Source organism: Corvus cornix, chromosome 1 (assembly GCF_000738735.6).
Source record: "Corvus cornix cornix isolate S_Up_H32 chromosome 1, ASM73873v5, whole genome shotgun sequence".
NCBI classification, from domain to species: Eukaryota; Metazoa; Chordata; class Aves; order Passeriformes; family Corvidae; genus Corvus; species Corvus cornix.
Window position 1 is genome coordinate 85,382,240 of NC_046332.1, and position 18,832 is coordinate 85,401,071.

General features: G+C 38.2%; 1 protein-coding gene across 2 annotated transcripts in view; it reads right to left on the reverse strand.

Annotated features, from left to right (window-relative positions):
* GABRG3 (gamma-aminobutyric acid type A receptor subunit gamma3) overlaps positions 1-18,832 on the reverse strand; it is a 310,103-nt gene that overhangs the window by 18,024 nt on the left and 273,247 nt on the right. For both annotated transcript variants that reach the window (XM_039548246.1, XM_039548241.1), the window contains exon 7: positions 440-592. In XM_039548246.1, the coding sequence (XP_039404180.1) occupies positions 440-592 (153 nt within the window). The remainder of the gene's footprint in view (positions 1-439; positions 593-18,832) is intronic.

Below are 18,832 nucleotides of genomic sequence, written 5' to 3' on the forward strand. Positions count from 1 at the left end.
CCCAGTGTGAAGCTTAACTTCAAGCATGCAAGCTAAAACACTTTGCATGAGTTAATACTATTATATCCCACAGTTTTCTGTATATATAAGACATAATGCCCAGTGGGGGAGAGTTACAGAAGGGAAGGAAGCCCGCAATGCAATTAATTAATTCTTCAAAAATGTCACTAAAATATCATGGTGAGAACAAGGAGACAGACATTAATTCAAGAGTTTTATGCAAAATAGGTGGCAGTGTCATCCAAAGGCTCAGACTAGTTTACTTTTAATTACCCTGTTACAAGAAAACACCCAGAGGTCTCAGTAATAAGTAGATATGGGTCTGCAAGACGTAGTAGTAATAATCCAAAGTGTATACCTAGCAGTGTCTTTGAAAGGAAGCTGACATTTTCAAATTGTAGTGTAGAAACATCAGAAAAGGAAATTATTAGCAACTTACCTAATGCTGTTCTTGCTGGGGTGGCATCTTTTTTGATCCAAAAGGATACCCAGGAAAGAACAACTGTTAATATACAGGGAATGTATGTTTGTATAGTAAAGTATCCCATTCTTCTACTTAAGTCGAAGTATATAGTCATGACTACATAATCACCTGCAACAATAGTACAAAAAGGAAATTCACATTGTGATGGGATGCAGACAGTATCAGTTCACTAACCTGCTAATATTCTAAGTTTCATAAAAACATTGCATATGAAATATTTTTTAGTTTCAACAGCATCTGCTCAGTAATGCTCATGTGAAATTTAATTTTTCCTTGCCATTCTAATATCCTTAAGTTTTAGGTCTCTGTGGAAATTATGTATTTGGACAGGCAGAGCCTCTCAGCAATCATTCTGGATGAATAAAGTTTTGAAAGGCATCTTGAATTTCCAGACTTTGTATTTCTGGATCTCTTCATGGCCACAAATGTGAAGGTACTGTCATTCACCAGATTCTGCAACCATGGCACACAAAATCCTTCCTTCTGCAGGCTTTGTCTTCTGTGCCCTAATTTCAGGTTTGAGTGACTTCTGTTATCTTCTTTTGAGATACGAATCTGAAAATAGGGGTCTTTATGGCAAATGTAGCATGCACATGAGTATGCCTTTACACAAGAAATCATTTATGGACACTAGAACCTCAGTGCTGGTGAGACACTGGTTTTGTTGGCATTCCTCATTTCAAAACAGTTGTGGCCATTTGTGGTATTGTCAGAAGGTCAGTCTGAACACAAAGTTTATTATTCTGCTGTATAGTGAAAATCGTAAATTCAAGAACTCAGTAAGAAGGTTAGTTTATCTCACATTATATGATTTTTTTCACTGTACCTCTTCTGCTAGCCCTTGTGATTTCACAGGGGATAATAATCTGTTTCTCCTTCTCTCCTCAGTAGAGGCTACTGACCTTATCACTTCTGCCCTTACTAACAGCTCTGTCAGCCTCATAGATGTTAACTATCTTTCTCTCTCAGACAGTTACAGTGAATAACAGCAATAAAACTGAACTGGGACTGATTTCTGTACTTCACTTGAAGTAGGTTGTTTCCGTTTCAGATGTAAAGGAGCGCTTATATGCCAGGGAATTTTTATGTGGTTTTGCCTGACTACATCAGATTAGGCCTAATAATAAATTTTATGGCTTCTTGTTACAAACCTTAACTTTCTAGAGTATGATATTTTCAGAAGGCATCATTTGCAATAGCTAAGTAACTCTGTCCTGTTACAGCAAACCATCGGAAGAATGAAGAAATTGGAAGCATATAAAGATTAATCCCCCAAGGAATGTACATACAACTCACCCAAGCAGAAGCACAATGGGTTTATTAGTTGAGGCAAATTAAAACTTAATCATCTAGTAACATATAAACAAATTCATTTAATACAGTGGGTAATTTGACTACAGCTAAATATTATATAGAAAAGAAATTAATTCAGTAAAAGTAACTTTAATCCAAAGCATCTTTGAAGGCACTATAAAATCAATGAATTATCATAAGTTATAAAGTTAAAGGTAAATAAAAACCTGATGGTGGGAACAGGGGAATGTGTCAAAGGAAAAGTTCCTATGTGTAAAGTACATTATTTTGAGATAGATATATTTGGAAGAGGTTGACAAGCCTGTGAAAGTGTCCATAATGCTGCTGTTAGATGAAAGTATACATTTTGACAAGAATTGTGCCAGTGAAAACTGTCTGACCCCAAGAAACTGGACAGTCATTTCAGAAGCCTTGCTTATAGAGCTCACTGCTGTTACAAATAGGAGGTATTGCAGAATATCATGACATAGTGAGGCTTTTGGGTTGTTCTAAAGGCTAAGGGTTATTGTCATTCCATGAATACCCAGCAGTTTGTGCAGGGAATGGCACCAGGGAATTGATGTGGGTTAGTAACCATAGGTTCTGCTGGCTTATTGTTAGACTGGTTTGCCTCACTGAAGAAAGACTTACACCACAGCAACTGAGATCATTTGTGTAAAGAATCAGGTGGAGTGTAAACCAGTGCTTCTACTGACATGAACCAAGTGAAAAGAATGGAAGAAATGTTAATGAGTTAAACACTGTCTGTCAAGGTAGAAGAATGAGCAAAAAATGAAATCAAAGACTCTATAGCAAAAATGTTGAGCCTTTCCATTTCCTTTACTTAGTTCCTTTATCTAGAACTATGTGTTTATGGATGAGCTGCCTGAGAATGGTATAAAGTCAAGCACAACCTGCACACCTCCACTGTGTATAACAATATATGATATACACAATTCCAGTACCCACACAGGTCACTGCTCCTCTCAATAGTGTGGTCTTGATACCCAGCACAGAAACTGAGAGTAGGAGTAGATACTGCACTGTAAGATACTGGGAAAGTAAAAGAGTCCCTGTTTCCAAGTCTTTGATGAAAATAAACCTGTTAAACATGAGAGTGGGAGAAAATTATTGCACATTAAATGATGTAGAGAGTCCATCATCACAATTAGTCATTAACTGATTTAGTGTCTTTCAGGCAGGATTAATTTCCTGTGATTTTAGACATCTAGAAGACAAATTCTACAGATGACCTTCACACTGTGGCCTCCTTTCTACACTTAATGAAAAGAAATTGGTACTTTCAGTATACGGTTTGTCTTATCTGCTTTAGAGGCACATCTTAGAAGGTGAATGTTTTCAAAATATTTCTATTTCTCTCCTGTGATTAAAAAAGAAGAGCGAGTGGCTGAGATGCGGACAAAAACATTGCAGACACTTGCAGATTATACAAGGAGTTAACCACACCCCTTGATTCCACGGTGAGAGCTAAATTGGGCTACTTCTGTGAGGATGCTAAGGTTATTTTATTTAAATATAATAATCTTCTTGACATTTTAAAGGGTATTTTAGATCTTTTCCTCCTTTTCTCCTGTTTAAAGTTGATGTCTTCATCCTTATATAGGATATGCACAATTCCTTCCTTCCTTCCTTCCTTCCTTCCTTCCTTCCTTCCTTCCTTCCTTCCTTCCTTCCTTCCGAATTCCGAATTCCTTCCTTCCTTCTCTTCCTTCCGAATTCTTCCTTCCTTCCTTCCTTCCTCCTCCCTTCCTTCCTTTCCTTCCTTCCTTCCTTCCGAATTCCTTCCTTCCTTCCTCTTCCTTCTTCCTCCTTCCTTCCTTCCTTCCCTTCCTTCTCTTCTTCCTTTCCTTCCTTCCTTCCTTCTTCCTTCCCCCCTTCCCTTCCTTCCTTCCGAATTCCTTCCTTCCTTCTTCCTTCTTCCTTCCTTCCTTCCTTCCTTTCCTTCCTTCCTTCCTTCCTTCCTTCCTTCCTTCCTTCCTTCCTTCCTTCCTTCCTTTCTTCCTTCCTTCCTCCTTCCGAATTCTTTCTTCCTCCTTCCTTCCTTCCTTCCTTCCCCTTCCTTCCTTCCTTCCTTCCTTCCTTCCTTCCTTCCGAATCTTCTCTTCCTTCCTTTCCTTCCGAATTCCTTCCTTCCTCCTTCCTTTCCTTCCTTCCTTCCTTCCTTCCTTCTTCCTTCCTTCCGAATTCTTTCCTTCCTTCCTTCCTTCCTTCCTTCCTCCTTCTTCCTTCCTTCTTCCTTCCTTCCTTCCTTCCTTCCGAATTCCTTCCTTCCTTCCTTCCTTTCCTTCCTTCCTTCTCCTTCCTTCCTTCCTTCCTTCCTTCCTTTTTTTCCTTCCTTCCGAATTCTTTCCCTTCCTTCCTTCCTTCCTTCCTTCCTTCCTTCTCCTTCCTTCCTTCCTTCCTTCCTTCTTCCTTCCTTCCTTCCTTCCGAATTCCTTCCGAATTCCTTCCGAATTCCTTCCTTCCTTTTCTTGCCTGAGATCCACAGATATTCTCACAATGAAGAAGGCAGACCCAGGCATACAGGCAACAGCTGTGCATAAGGACTTATGTACTGTACCCTCTGTGCTGCTGTGTGTTTATGGGAACACACTGATAGATAATATACCAAGCAATTTGCTTCACTGGAACTAGTGATGCAAAGAAGAAGTAAGAGGAGAATTTGCTGGTTCTCTTACAGTACTCAAACCATGCTTATGAGACAATGAATGCTGCTGATAATGTTCGTGGGAGGAAGAAATCACCACTCTTTAAATTCAGAGCCCCAGCTGAAAGCACCAGTGTTGTGTCTGCTCTCAGAGGCAAGTATGCTTCTGTACAACATATACTGAATGATTTTTAAAAAAAGATATGGTAAATTAAAATGTTCATCTAAATTACCACTTCAGTTCTATCCTCAGACAAGTCAACTTCTATCGAGATTACTGGATTCTCTCATTGCATTCAGAAGAGTATGTGCTTTGGCTACTTTCCTTATTGCACTGCTCCAAATTGCATGATGATGATGATGATATTATTCTTCACATTATTCCTTCCAGAAGCAAATATTCTCTATGTATCTGAAAGCACTTCACTCACATTAAAGAAAAGTAGCCCTGGTACATTTATTTCTTTCTCTAAACATACAAAATAATCTGTACAAAGAAACTCTCCTCTCTTCTGAAAGATTCTCCTCTCTTCTGGGATACAATTCATTCTGTACGTTATGCAGTCATGAGCAACTCAAAGGAGGGAAAAACACTTTCAAGAGCTTTGCTCAGTGTCTCCTTGCACCTTTGGGAGCCTTCAGAGCTCCACCTGCTGTTACTGCCACTGCTAGAAGGGGCGCTGGGGCTCATAGTGTGACAAAGGCAAGATGGGAAAAATCTCCTTCCAAACTGCCTGTCATTAAACCAATGCACTTGATTGGAAAGTAATCACACAGTGGTTGCCTAGCAAAGGACCACTGGAATCACTAATACCAAGACACTTCATTTTTAAACCCAGAGAGGAATTCTACCTTTTAACGACTTAAATAATATTCCCAGGAAGGAAAACTAACTTTTAACTGAATGATTGATGAATGATCAATTCACTGAAATAATGAAAACTATCTTGAGGCAAAATAGAGCATGAACAGTTCTGTATAAAGGGAGCAAAATCTGCACCTTTAGGCAACAAATCTGGAGTAATCACAATAGTGTAGCAACGCTTCCCATGAAACCAAGTTGACTGCTGGCTGTGACCCATAGGACTTATATTAGCCTAAGTTTCTAGTTTGAAAGTAGGACACTATTTAGAACAAGAATGATTTGCAGTGTAATAACTGCTGTGGATTTTAATGGACAGTGTCAAACTATAGCAAATTTTTTTTTGACTATTGAAGACTAAGGGTCAGATTTTTGCACCAAGAACAGCTCCCTTGAAAGTAAAATGTTTGAGGAGAAAACAATTTGCTATTTTATTAAAAATAAATAAATTAAAAAATATAAAATTAGATACTGTAAATAATTTATTTACTCAAACTATACCATACTATCCTATGTCACACTTTCATTCATCCTTCCATTATACTCTGAGGTTAACAATTAACTTAGAAAAAAGATAAATAATTATTAACTTTACGAAGACTGAAATATGAAGGTACAATGCATACACAGAGCTGATTCAGGATTCAGCATGTGAATAAAGGTTACATGCCAATTGTCTACCACTAGAACTGCAAAACAACGAGGAGTGGCAGAGTTTATCCATGTTGTTACAAGAGTTTTATTACAGAAGAGAGTCCTAGTCACTAAAATGAGGAGTGATGCTGCGTGTCATGAGTATTTCTTTGTTGATCAGAAAGACCACAGAGATTGAGGCATCTTCCTCATTATCTTAACAAATCAAATTTACTTAATAGCAAGGAAACTAACTTTCCAATCTTCAATACTTTTTTTTTTTTCATTTGGAAGCCAAGAGAAGACCTAATTTAATCTTGCCATTAACTATTCATGTCACCCTCAACCTGTTTTCTGATCTTTGCTTCCCAAAGCTCAATTTTTTTATTTTCTGAGCTAGGTTTCTCTTCTTCCTTAGTAAGCTGACAATTTTCTAGTCAGTATGCACAGAAGTTCTTGCAAAATGTTCACCAGAGAGGTTTATTGGAAGAGATGCATGCGGAATTGGAAGTGAAGCTATTGTGGCAGTGCTGGTGCCAACTGGGAATGTACAAGTTTCAGGTTCAAGACACGGTTCCAAATTCTGCACTGGCTGGAAAGAGTATCTCAGTTCAAAGTCAGGCAGGAACACAGGCAGTGTTACAAAACCCAACCGTGCCTAATTCAGATAATGGGGATTGTTCAGCCTTGAAAAAAGAAGACTTCAGAAGACCTAATTGCCTTCCAGTACTGAAGAGAGCCTACAAGAAAAATGGAGACTCTTTTTAAGAGCATGTAGTGACAGAACAAGAGGGAATAGATTCAAACAGAGAGAGCAGGTTTAAATTCGATATTAGGGAAAAATTCTTTACTGTGAAGGTGGTGAGGCACTAAAACAGGCGGTCCAGTGAAGTTGTGGATGCCGTGTCTCCATGAGGGTTCAAGGCCAGGTTGGATGGAGCTCTGATCAGCCTGGTCTAGTGGGAGGCGTCCCTGCCCATGGCAGTGGGGTTGGAACTGGTCCCTTGCAACAAGCCATTCTCTGATTCTATGATTCTGTGATTCAAAATCTGATGGAAGAGTCATGTGAACTAGCTCTTTTCACATCCCAGGCCTTCATCCCAATACCTCAGAGGTATACCTAGTGGAGGGTCAACCTATCTTCTTACTAAAACTACTAAGAAAATAAAAAGGTGGATTGTGATTACTTCAATTACATTGCCTATTATTAATACTTCATCAGCCGTTTTGTCTTCAGAGCTGGTATCCCATCCTAACATGACTTTATCTCCAGCCAGGTTTAGAGCAAGTTTCAACTTTGGAAGATCCAAAAACTCAACAAAATCGTAGAAGAAATAGCTTAATGTAATCATAAGTGGTTATGACTTCAAAATGAGCTATTATTAAGACAAAAAACACATGGGTGAAAACAGAATTTTGCAGTTCTTTTGAAGAAAAATGTAGGACAAATGAAAGTCATGAAAGTATAGTTAAAAATGCCTTTATTTTCTTCAGCATCATCATAAATAATGAAGAAATGCTGAGGACTTATTGCAGCCTTATTCTGGCTCCTCCAAAATGGGTCAGTCAACATACAACATGAGTTTTCATCTGTGGGAACAATTTCTGCTCCACAGCAGTCTAGAACAAATGCTTCCAAGACAAAAGGAAGAACAAAATGATTGAGGTCATGCTGTCGCTTAAGAGCTAGTCTTAGATTCCTCTATGCTGCTTTGGCATTTAGGTATTTCTCAGTGACACCTGGATATTGTGCTTGGATGGGAGCATGTGTACAGCAGAGAAAGATAGTTACACCTTGTCTCAAGTAAGTGTTCCTGGAGTGGTAACAGGCACTGCTACACTAATACATGTCTCCTTAAGCTGCATGTTTATCCTCAGGAAAAATGCATTCAAGGCTTCAGAGGTGTCCTTTTTACATGTATTTCCATAGTAGCTATGTGGCTTGGTGTCTAGTCACAGGCAACGATCTTAAGCAATAGATCAAAAGAGCTTTCTGTGTCCTGAAGATCTCTGGTTTTGAGTTCATAATTGCCTTTAGCATTATCAGGATGTGTCTCCCTGTGTGTGTGTGCATGTACTAGAGCAGTGTAGCCCAGATTTGGCTTTCAGCTCTTACACTTGAAAAGCAAATTTTCCAGGAATATGTTCACACCATGATGCAAAATTATTGCTAAAGTTTCCTATTATCATAGAAAAATCACTGTATCAGTACACAGTGGAAAAAAACCCTCAAAATACCAACTAACCCTAATAGCACTGTTTGTGCCTGTAGAAATCATGTCCAATTATAAGTATACACATATGCATTAGCATGCATAATAAAAATCAAATAGTGTCAGATTAGAAGTGAAAAACAAAGATCAGATCACAGGTTGTCTCAAGGCAAAAGAATTTTTAAAGTCAAATCTGACCAAGATGTCTTCCAAACCTGGCAGATCCACAAGATATTATATTGGGTTTATTGCTTTGTGTAATATCAAGAATATAATATGAAGAAACATATTTTTACTTGAGGCTATCCATTTTTTTCATCACCATAAAATATTTCACATTTATTCTGTTTGTTCTTCCTTGGATGCTGAACTTTTATTTTCTTTGATGCAAGCAGCATTTTCAAGAGTTTTCTAAAATGACAGTTTTGTTAAATGAACTATTACCTGCTTTTAAAAACTAATGACTATTTTTTTAGCACATAAAGTTATTGCATCCTCTGATTTTGGCATTTAATATTGAATCTGAAAAATAAACGAATTTGTTCAAAGTCCTAACTTCTTTATATTGATCTTTTTTTCCTCAGAATCATTACCATACATATGTTGTATACTGGAACTTTTCATGGAGAACTGAAATGAAATAAGCAAAAGACACAATTTTTTAAGACTTAAATTGTGTCCCAAGGTAATTTGAAACCTACTAGTCAGTATTTCTTGTGCCCTAAACAATTCTTTATATGCCACTGACAGTTGAAAGTGACAGTTTCAAAGACAGTTACTTTTGATTCAACCGCAATCATTTCACTCTCTGTATCTCATATTTTCTGTTAAGTGTCTGGGATACTTTGAATGTATTCAGGAGGTGTATAAAGGCCCATGAATACAATTGACCTCCAGAATTATTTCAAAGAATAGAAGGTTTGAAAAAGAAATTACTACTATTTTAGTGTTTGGTGGCATGATCAAGACTGTTTCGTTTATTTGTATACTTATGTGTTTATTTATTATGCAAGCTGTCCTGCCAAATACACCTATTCTGTCTTCCCAGTCATATTACTGTATATTAAAGCTCTCTTCCCACTAAGCCATGTGAAGCTGTAGCATGTTATTCATCTATGAGGTATTATGAGCACCAGAATTGCTCTCAGGATGTTAAATCCTATTATCTCTAAACATAATGACATTTTCATTTTGCAACATGAAGTATCATTTCATGTATTCTTTGAAATATGGAACCACTGAAACCAAAGGAATTTTAATTTGGCTGTTGTAAGGTACAAGAAATATTGTAAAATCCTCCAAAAAATGCAGTTTCATCCAGCCACATAGTGGGAATAAAAATGTATAATATCATAAGAGGAATTTGATCCATGATTACCAGTCCAGTTCAATTTCTGCCTTATCAGTAGAAAAGTTACACACATAATCTCCATTTGAATTCATGTATCAGTCTGAGAGAAAATCAATATACAAATACGGTGCAGCATGGCATGATCCATTACTCACTATTCCTAAGAAGTCTTGCTATTTTCCATATATAGGTTTTCTTTTGTGTTTGAAGAATAGAAGTGAACAATAGCAGATGAAGTAAAAACAATAATAAATTACCATAGCTGCCGATGTCAGTGAAGGTAGATGAAGGATCAGAGTGAAAATGAATGTCTTTTATGTAGGAATCTTTTCCTGAGAGGGTTTATTGATGAGCTGTGCAATGCTTTTCGAACAAAATATTTTTTCACACTCCACAGAGCATCAAATACTGTAGGACATCTGAGGATACACAATATTAATGACTGTTGGATTCACTTTGCTCTTAAAAAGCACTGAGAACCACTAGTTTCATGATGCCTTTCAATGCTGATCACTTCTCATTTATCTCTAGAACTGAAATTCTTACTCACAAGAGCTGTTGTTTGTGGGAGGAGGCCCATTTGTGTTGCAGTTTGTTACACAGTCCCACAGGACTGGATTTGATGAGCTTGTAATTCCCAAACCAGTTGAAATAGTTTTTAATTAGCCATCAAAAAATTCCATGTTAACACTTTCAAATAAAATGCTTTCTTTTTCTTCCTCAGAATTTATTTTTATACATTAAATAAAGAAAAACCCCAAACAAAAAACCATTTTTCTTGACCTGATACTCTTTTTGCATAAGTAAAATGCTCATGAGTTTGGCATCATCCACAATCATTGTGACTGTATTATATTACTATGACATCTTTTATATAATCATGGAATGGAGTAGCCTGTTTCTTTCTATCCATACTGACATCTACTCCACCTCAACTGTTCCTCACATACAGTCTTGAGGATAGCTTTAAATAGTACCTCACTGTTGGAAACCCTTCCCTGTTGGTCATGCCACATTCTGAAAGAGACTATGGTGATTATTTGGCTGGATTTTCCGAGTGGTATGAGATTTTTCTGAAGTAAGCACAGCTGCAAACCCCAAAGTTATTGATAAAGTAGAACATCTTTTAGAAAGGCATCCTATCTTTATTTTAAGAAATTCCAGCAGTAGGGTTGCACTACAAGCCTTGAAGTTCTTTCAGTGCCTAGTTATTCTCACTGGGAAAAACAGGTGAGTCTGTTTTAACTGAGTTAGTTTTTTAACTGAGACTTAGTCTGCAGTCATCTAGCATGAACTCAGACCTTGAGCCTTAGTATATCTTTGCTAGAGTGCTGAAGGATTTTTAGCCAGTTTTGTTTTTCTCATGCAGGTATTTAGGGATGGTAATCTACTACCCTTTATCTTTCAAGATAAACACTTATGGCCTCTTAACAAGAGGAATTACTTCCAGTCTCTGATAAATCTTCAAACACAGAGTATATTTTGAAATAACTCTTAATTCACAAGAACTATTACATAGCCTTTAGATCTGCAGCACCCAGAATGTCAGGTGTCCAGTTCTGGAAGAGCAAAATCATTAGGCTCCAATCCTAAGTACCTGCCTCCAACTTGAGTACATGTTCTGAAGTACAGACATACCTATTGTCACTTTCATCCTGGCTACAGAGCTATCTGACTTGTAGCTACTACTGACAACTCCCTCAACCTTTGTGTCACTTATAAGCTTAACAATCTCAATGTTATTATTGCTTCTCTGTCATTAAAAGAAGTATGAAGTAGCATCAAGCCAAAAGATGTAGTATCTCAACAGAAAGTCCCGGTAAATAATGTTTTTTCTAGCTATGTCTTGGATATTTCCAAGTAGTCAAAATTTAGTAATTTGATATGTGACGCTGATTTTCTTATCATTGTAGCTTCTTAATCAAAATGTCATACTGCATCACATGAGATGTCTTACAAATGTATGTTATATTACCAGAAATGTATAAGCTCAGAAGATGACACTGAGCTAGTTTGACAGGAGTTACTTTCTATGAATGAACGTTTATTGGTGTTAATTTTATTACCCCTTACATTTGTATGAATCTGTTCCAGGATCAGCTGTTCCATAACTTTACTCAAGACCAATGCCAAGATGAAAAACCAGTAATTACTTTAGTAGTTTTATTTAGATTTCTGAAACTGTTGGGAGGAGGAAAAAAAGTGTTTTATTTGGCCTCAAGCCTTCACCAGCTCTTTAAACTATTAGTATCAAGTTATCAAAGGGTATGTTAAGCAAAGAAAGAATTAATGAGATTGTGCTGGGCAAGTGACTGGTAACATCAGAACAGAACAGAACAGTTTTGGTTGGAAGGGTAATCATCTAATCCGATTCCCTGACCATTTCAGGGCTGACCAGAGGTTAAAGCCTGTTATTAAGGGCATTTTCCAAGTGACTGCTAAACACTGACAGGCTTGGGGCACCAACCACCTCTTTAGGAAGCCTCTTCCAGTGTTTTATCACCCTCTCAGTAAGGAAATGCTTGCTAATGTCCCATCTGAACCTCCCCTGGAATGGCTTTAAACCATTCCCATATGTCCAATCACTAAACACCAGGGAGAAGAGCTCAGAACATCCCTCTCCACTTCCTCTCCTCAGGAAGCTGCAGAGGGCAATGAAATCCCCCGTTTGTCTCCTTTTCTCCAAACTAGACAAACCCAAAGTCCCCAGCTGCTCCTCACAGAACATGCCTTCCAGCCCTGTCACCAGCTTTGTCACCCTCCTCTGGATGCATTCAAGGACTTTCACATCCTTGTTACATTGCAATCTTTGTTTTCCACAAGTAACGGTATACTTGCATTCAAAAAAACTGCAAGAGTTGGTTTATCTTTTATTCTGTAACTTTCTAACTCACATCAAATTCCTGATGCTGGAGACAATGTCATTTTAGTTAAGAAATAGTAAAGGCAAAGGCTGAGAATTTCCAAGGAATGTTAGTATTTGCAGAAGGACCTTTCTAGCATAGTCTTTCAGATTAAAGCCCTCTGACAATGATATTTCCCACTTCACGTTATAGATAGATATGTTTTTATTCCTACAAAGGTATTTGGCAACCTGTAGCAGATGCAAGCTTGCATTCTGTCTTATCTGGTAGAATAAAGAAAAATATTGATCTGGATGCAGTCTCTTATTCACTTCAAAGACATTTGACAGCTGGAGAAATGTAATGCTGCTTCTGACTGCTATTTTAGCTCCTTTTTTGCCTACTCAAGACTTTCCAACTGGATTACTATCATTCTTTCTTGCCTTCCAAGCAATGACTGTTTTGTCTTTTCAAATTTCCTTTTCAAATACATATTCATAATCAGGCCATGAGTATTTCCTTTATTAATTTTCTCAGCTTGCACCTCTGGGACAACGTAATGGGGTTTTTTTTCCTTCACATTCCCTAATGCCTTTGTTCCCACATGCTATTAATAAATTAATTTTGTGATTAAAAAAAGTTCCCTTTTTTCCCTTTTCTACTAGCCCTTTTTCTTTCTTGTACTGTCCTCCTGGATTGTCAAGTTATTCTGCCTGGTACTTCTGAGTTCCTTTGTGAGGAATGAAAAAGCCAGCCTAAATCTCATCCAAATATAACTACCTCTCATCTGTTAATTTCTATTTATGAATAATATTTTTCATTTCTGAACTCTGCACTCAAACTTTCACTTGCTTTCATCAGAAGTTTTCTCTTATTTTAGTTCAACTGGAAATAAACTTGGCCTTAACCTGCCAATGTTAACTTTAAATTGTTGAAGTCACAAAATCATAGATTTAGCCCAAATCTCTTGATATCCCTTCCCTTGCTGTCTTCAGGGAACTGCTTGTGTATATTAATTATGTCTCTTTATCTGATATTCTGCAGTGTAAAATATTTAATTTATACAACAATAACACACACTGATTTTTAAAGTGGTCCTGTCAAATTAAATACTGTCAGAAAAACTACCAATGGTGTCTCTGTGGCAAAAGAAGAAATAGAGATGTTTTCCCTAAGTACTATTCAATAACACATTTAAATAGTTCTCTTCACACTTGGGCAAGAGCTCACATCTTTTTACATCATCTCTGCATGACCTGAAAAGGACAAGTAACCACAAAGAACTGCAGGGAGGAGAAAAGACTCCTGAAAAATTCTCAAGAAAGTCATGAGCAAGGTAAATGGTCCAGTAACACAAAGGTGATATTTCATTCACAATTCATAGTTGTAGAATAGAGCAACTGTATTGAAGGATGATAGCAATATCCATTGATGCCAGAAGTTTATTAGTTTTTGCCAAAAAACCCCAAAAGGTATTCTGTGTAGTAAAGCCAGACCAAATTTTGGATTTCTTTTTCAACTCTGCTAACTTTTTCAAGAGCATATGGTAATGTCTTTGATTTTTACTTCATGGATTCCAGTTTTCCTCAACTCAACTCACGCAATTACCTTAAAATGTATGAGTTTTGGGAGAGAATGGAGTGGCGTTATGTACTTCAATTGAGGAATCACCACTAGATGCTTATTCACATGGGCCTGGCTGAAGAGGACTCTATGTCAGATATGTGTAAATTAAAAGAGAACATAAGATAAACTCTGACTGTGACTACAAAGTTTGAAAATTCAGAAAATTGAGCCAAATTTTGTAAGAGGAGAACAATTTGGGAGTGGCTAAACATGGCATTTGGTTTTTTAACTATTTAATGCCTGTCCTGCTGTGATGGTTAAAGTTCCAGTCAGCAGACAGAAGCAAAGAATAGAGTGTATGATTTAAAGATACTTTTTTTCCCAAATCATGGAGTCATAAATGGCTTGGATTGGAAGGGACCTTAAAGACCATCTAGTTCCAACCCTTCTGCCATGGGCAGGGACACCTTCCACTAGAAAAAAGACCCATCCAACATGGCCTTGAACACTTCCAGGGACAGGGCATCCACAGCTTCTCTGGACAACCTGTTCCAGTGCTCACCATCCTCACAGTAAAGACCTTCTTCCTTATAGCTAATCTAAACCTACCCTCTTTCAATTTAAAGCCACTCCCCCTTGTCTATCATTACATGCCCTTGTACAAAATCCTCCAGCTCTCTTGTAGCCCCTCTAGGTATTGGAAGGTGCTATAAGATTTCCCTGGTGGCTTTTCTTCAGGCCAAACAATCTCAGCTCTCTCAGCCTGTCTTCATAGGAGAGATGCTCCAGTCCTCACATCAGCCTCTCCAACTCTTCTTCCTCTCCTAGTGTAATGGGTCTTTCCTCTTCAGTCTGCAGAGTCATGAGGTGGTCCTGCAAGGGCACCTTAGCCTGTGCCTGTTGCTGGTCCTTGCCCTTGCAGGCATCCATTCTTCTGTGTTATTGACCCCCTCCCTCCTGTATGTGCTGCAGGGGAGGTTGTGGCTGCTTGTCTGTGGAGTTGTGTGTTCACTGCAGACTGTCCTTGGAACCAGCTAACTTCTTCTCAGCCTCCCTGATGTTACACAGGTCTGCTACCCGTCCCTGTCCCAGGAGAACAGTCCAGGCCCTACCCACAGGCTGAGGTCCACACTGCAGCCTCTCCCCTCAGCAGCTCTGTGTGGGTGGACGCATTGGTCAGCACCAGGATAGATGAGGCAGACCCTTTGGGGCAGCCCGTGCCATATCTCCTGGCCCCACCCATGCCTCATCAGCCACTCTTCTGTGAGTTGCCAGCTCCTGGCCAATCTCAGGGATCCCCTGGAGTTTCCTTGGCTCAGGAAATTCCCGCTGTATGCCAAGATCCCCTGCTCCACTGCAACACATGCATGCACCAGAGCTGCTCACCTCATGGAATCTGTGAAAGATCATTTTCATGCATGTTTGGTTGAAAGCGCCAAGTCTGGTTCATCCATGTGAGAGAACTGAGTTAAAAATTTGAAGAGCTATACTGGTGGAATGGTTATAGAAACCATTCCATATGGCTGGAGGCTGGCAGTTCATAATTGTTGTGCATCTCTGGTTGTACTGCTTGTTTTCAGCATGAACAGCCCTCCTTGCTGTGCCTCACAGGCCTGGGACTTGTAACCGTGCCCTGCCTTCATCAAACAACTGGTTGTGAACTCCAGCCAGGTGAACATTTTGTGTTGATGGTAGCTTAAATATTTGGTAGCACTTTCAAAAGCTCTTCATATTATTGTGAATCAATGAGGTACATATTTCTAAGTCACTTATGCCATGTATTTACCAGGTAATTGGATGAGCATGAGGGAGGCTTTAAGCACAGCATGTTCTGGCACCAGCCCACACTGCAGCCATAGGAAAGCCTTGTTAACACTGATAGTTTCCAGTCTTAGTAGGATCACTTTGGGACCACTGCTACTGTGCATCTGCAGTGTGTAGATTCCATGACTCTGTGTACTCCACAGATTAACCAACAGACACTTTTGAGAGTTTTCTCCTACAAACACTAGTTTTAAATATATAAACAGAATCTGTTAGTACTGGTAATCTAGTGAAAAGAGTACAGGACTTAGATCCCATATGTCACTCAAATTATGTCTTCTGAAGAAAGTGTAGGAATGTTTCAATTTTTGGAGGGTTTAGGACTGCAAAAATGAACTGTTTGATGTGGTACCTGAGGGGCAGCCAAAAAATTTCATTTTCAGTCTTAATTTAAGCCTCTGATTTTTTTTTTTTTTTTTTCACAGCCAGCAGTCTCTTGCTCTGAGTTTTGCTTCTATGGATGAATCTGAATGCAGTATAGGGAGAAAATACTGCATGCACAAAATGGTAACAGCAGAGAAATAACTAGCTGTGGAGATATGATTCAGACCTGTGAGAAGCAAACTCAGGAATTTAATGGTTAGGGTTCCATTTAAAGAGCATATATGCCTTTGAAACCTGACCACACACACAACATTTAAGACCTACTTTGCCTAAGAGCTACCTGAGCAATCATCTACTTTGAAAAGAAGCATAAATAAGTTCTTCATGTATCTCCCTGTCCTGGTTTTGACCAGGACAGAGTTAATTTTTGCAGTAGCTGACGGGATGCAGCTGTGGATGTGCCTAAGAGGATATTCCATACCAATTTAGGTAATTTCCAGGGGTGGGGGAGGACAGGGCAAGGAAGGGATGGGACAGGAAAGGGCAGGGCAGGACAGGACGGGACTGGACTCTCTCTTGTTTCAGAGGAGATGGGTGTTCCTTTCTGATCAGGAAAAATGTGCTGGAAGGAGCAGTGGGATGGCACCATCTGCGGTTATGTTGCATTGTGTCACTAGATGAGCATTTTGCACATAAATCACTCTCTTTTGCACACTTCTGTTATTAATATTGTTACTGGTACTACTCATTTTTCTTATCTCGGTGCCGTTTCCAGTAAATTGTTTTTATCTTAACCTATAACCTCTACCTTTTGTATCTCCCATTGGACAGGGGAGGGGAGTGAGCGGGGTGGAGAAGGGAGCACTAAATTAGGGAATGCCTCTCCTAACCCATGACACTTCCCAATAACAGTACTATTTTAGAAACCACCAGACAGGGAAAAAAAGTATGTTTTTTGTACAAGTTGCTCACAATTCTCAGCAAGGCAGCATTCATGATGCTTAGTATGCATCAACCTGAGGGGAGGAGTCAATTCAAGGAGGAAGAGTAGTCCTGAGTTTCACCCTGGGAAGGGTGCAGTAACCAAGTGTTATGGCTCCATCTGTGTTGACAGCACCTGCTTACTGAACACTAGTTCTTGACATTTCAGTGATTTGCAACATATGAAATATTTAAGAAGGACTTTAGATTAGCTCAGGGTAGAGACTGGAACTGTAAAGAGATTTTCAAGCAGGACCTGTCAACAAGGACTAAAGTTCCTGTGTACATTTGCTCCAATAAAAAGCATTTTGAGGAAAAAAACTGCAGCAGGACCAAACCATTTTATCCTTCCCTTTTTATTTTATTTTTAACTCTACTTGGGTAAAAGGCTACTGTGCTAAGCCCCTATGTGGTTTAGCCCCTGAAATTAGGTTTCTCTGGCACTGCTGATCAGTTATGGTAAACTTTGAGTCTTTGTACATCAATAAAATGTTGGTAAGTTGCTAATGACAGGTATAACCTCCTTAAACTGTCATAAAATGAATAGGAGACACTGCTAAAACTGAAGTGCCTCAAAGAGCCTGAAAGAGCACTTGTGATGCAAGTAGGTTGCTTTTCCATTAATATTTAAGTGTATTTCAGGACAAGGATGATAATATTGATACATACCAAACTGAAAATGGCAGTTCACCTATGAGCACTGCCTGAAGTTTTTATTATTTTTTATGTGTAGCTACATTTGGTCAGCATTTTCCAGAGATTTTAGGGATGCATGGGTCATCTGTGAGAGAACTGAATTTTGTTCAAAAATACTATGGCCTTGGAGAACTCTTTATTTGCAGAAATTTCAGAAATATTACCTTAAAAATGGAAGAAATTTATTCCCTTGGTTAGATTTCTTAGTACATTTTTTAACCTGGCTTAATTCAAGCTGTTATTTTTGGCAAGTTTGACATAAACTAATTGCTTTGGCTATTTTCAAAAAAGCACATTTAAATAACCACAATAAAAAAAAAAAACCTCAAACCAAATCCCTTCTTATTCTGAAAATATCTCTAAAACAGTTCAATTATGAAACTTCTAACCACTTCCTTCTTCATTTTCTCCTTGAATCAACCTTCTATCTGGTTTATTTCAGTTGGAGCTACCTATCCTCAGGCAGTCATCATTCTGTTTCATTATTTCTTTATTATGATTATTTTCCTACTTTGAGCAACGAGAGAGATGCAATTTTGCTTGAACTCAACTTATTGAACACTTTTTTTTATCTCTATCACACTCCCTCTTAGTTTATGAATTACTTAGGAAATTATCACTTCAAAGTTTTCTGTACATTGAATTTTAATGTTAGAAAAAGCAATTTGTCCTTTAAAATAATCATTAGACACAGCATTTTGATTAAGCCAATGGGACCAATGAATAATGTTGTCATTTAAATAACAGACAGAGAGATCTATACTCTTACAAGATAACATACATGTCTCCATCAGAAATGGCAAATATAATTAGTTCCCATGAGCATTCAGAAATGTATTCCTATTCTGGTAATAACTTTTATGACACCATCCATGAATTAATAATTTTAAATGGTTTTAATCAAGGCCTGGATGATATAATGCAGTAGACAATATTATAAAAACATTTCTGTTACAATTACATAGATGTGAAAATATATAAATTTAAAAGATAACTATTAAGACTGAAGAAATATATCAAGTTAGCAGCTCAAGATTGTAAAATTATAATTTGGTTAAGCTTGGTACATATATTGGTCCTTGCCCTCCCACCCT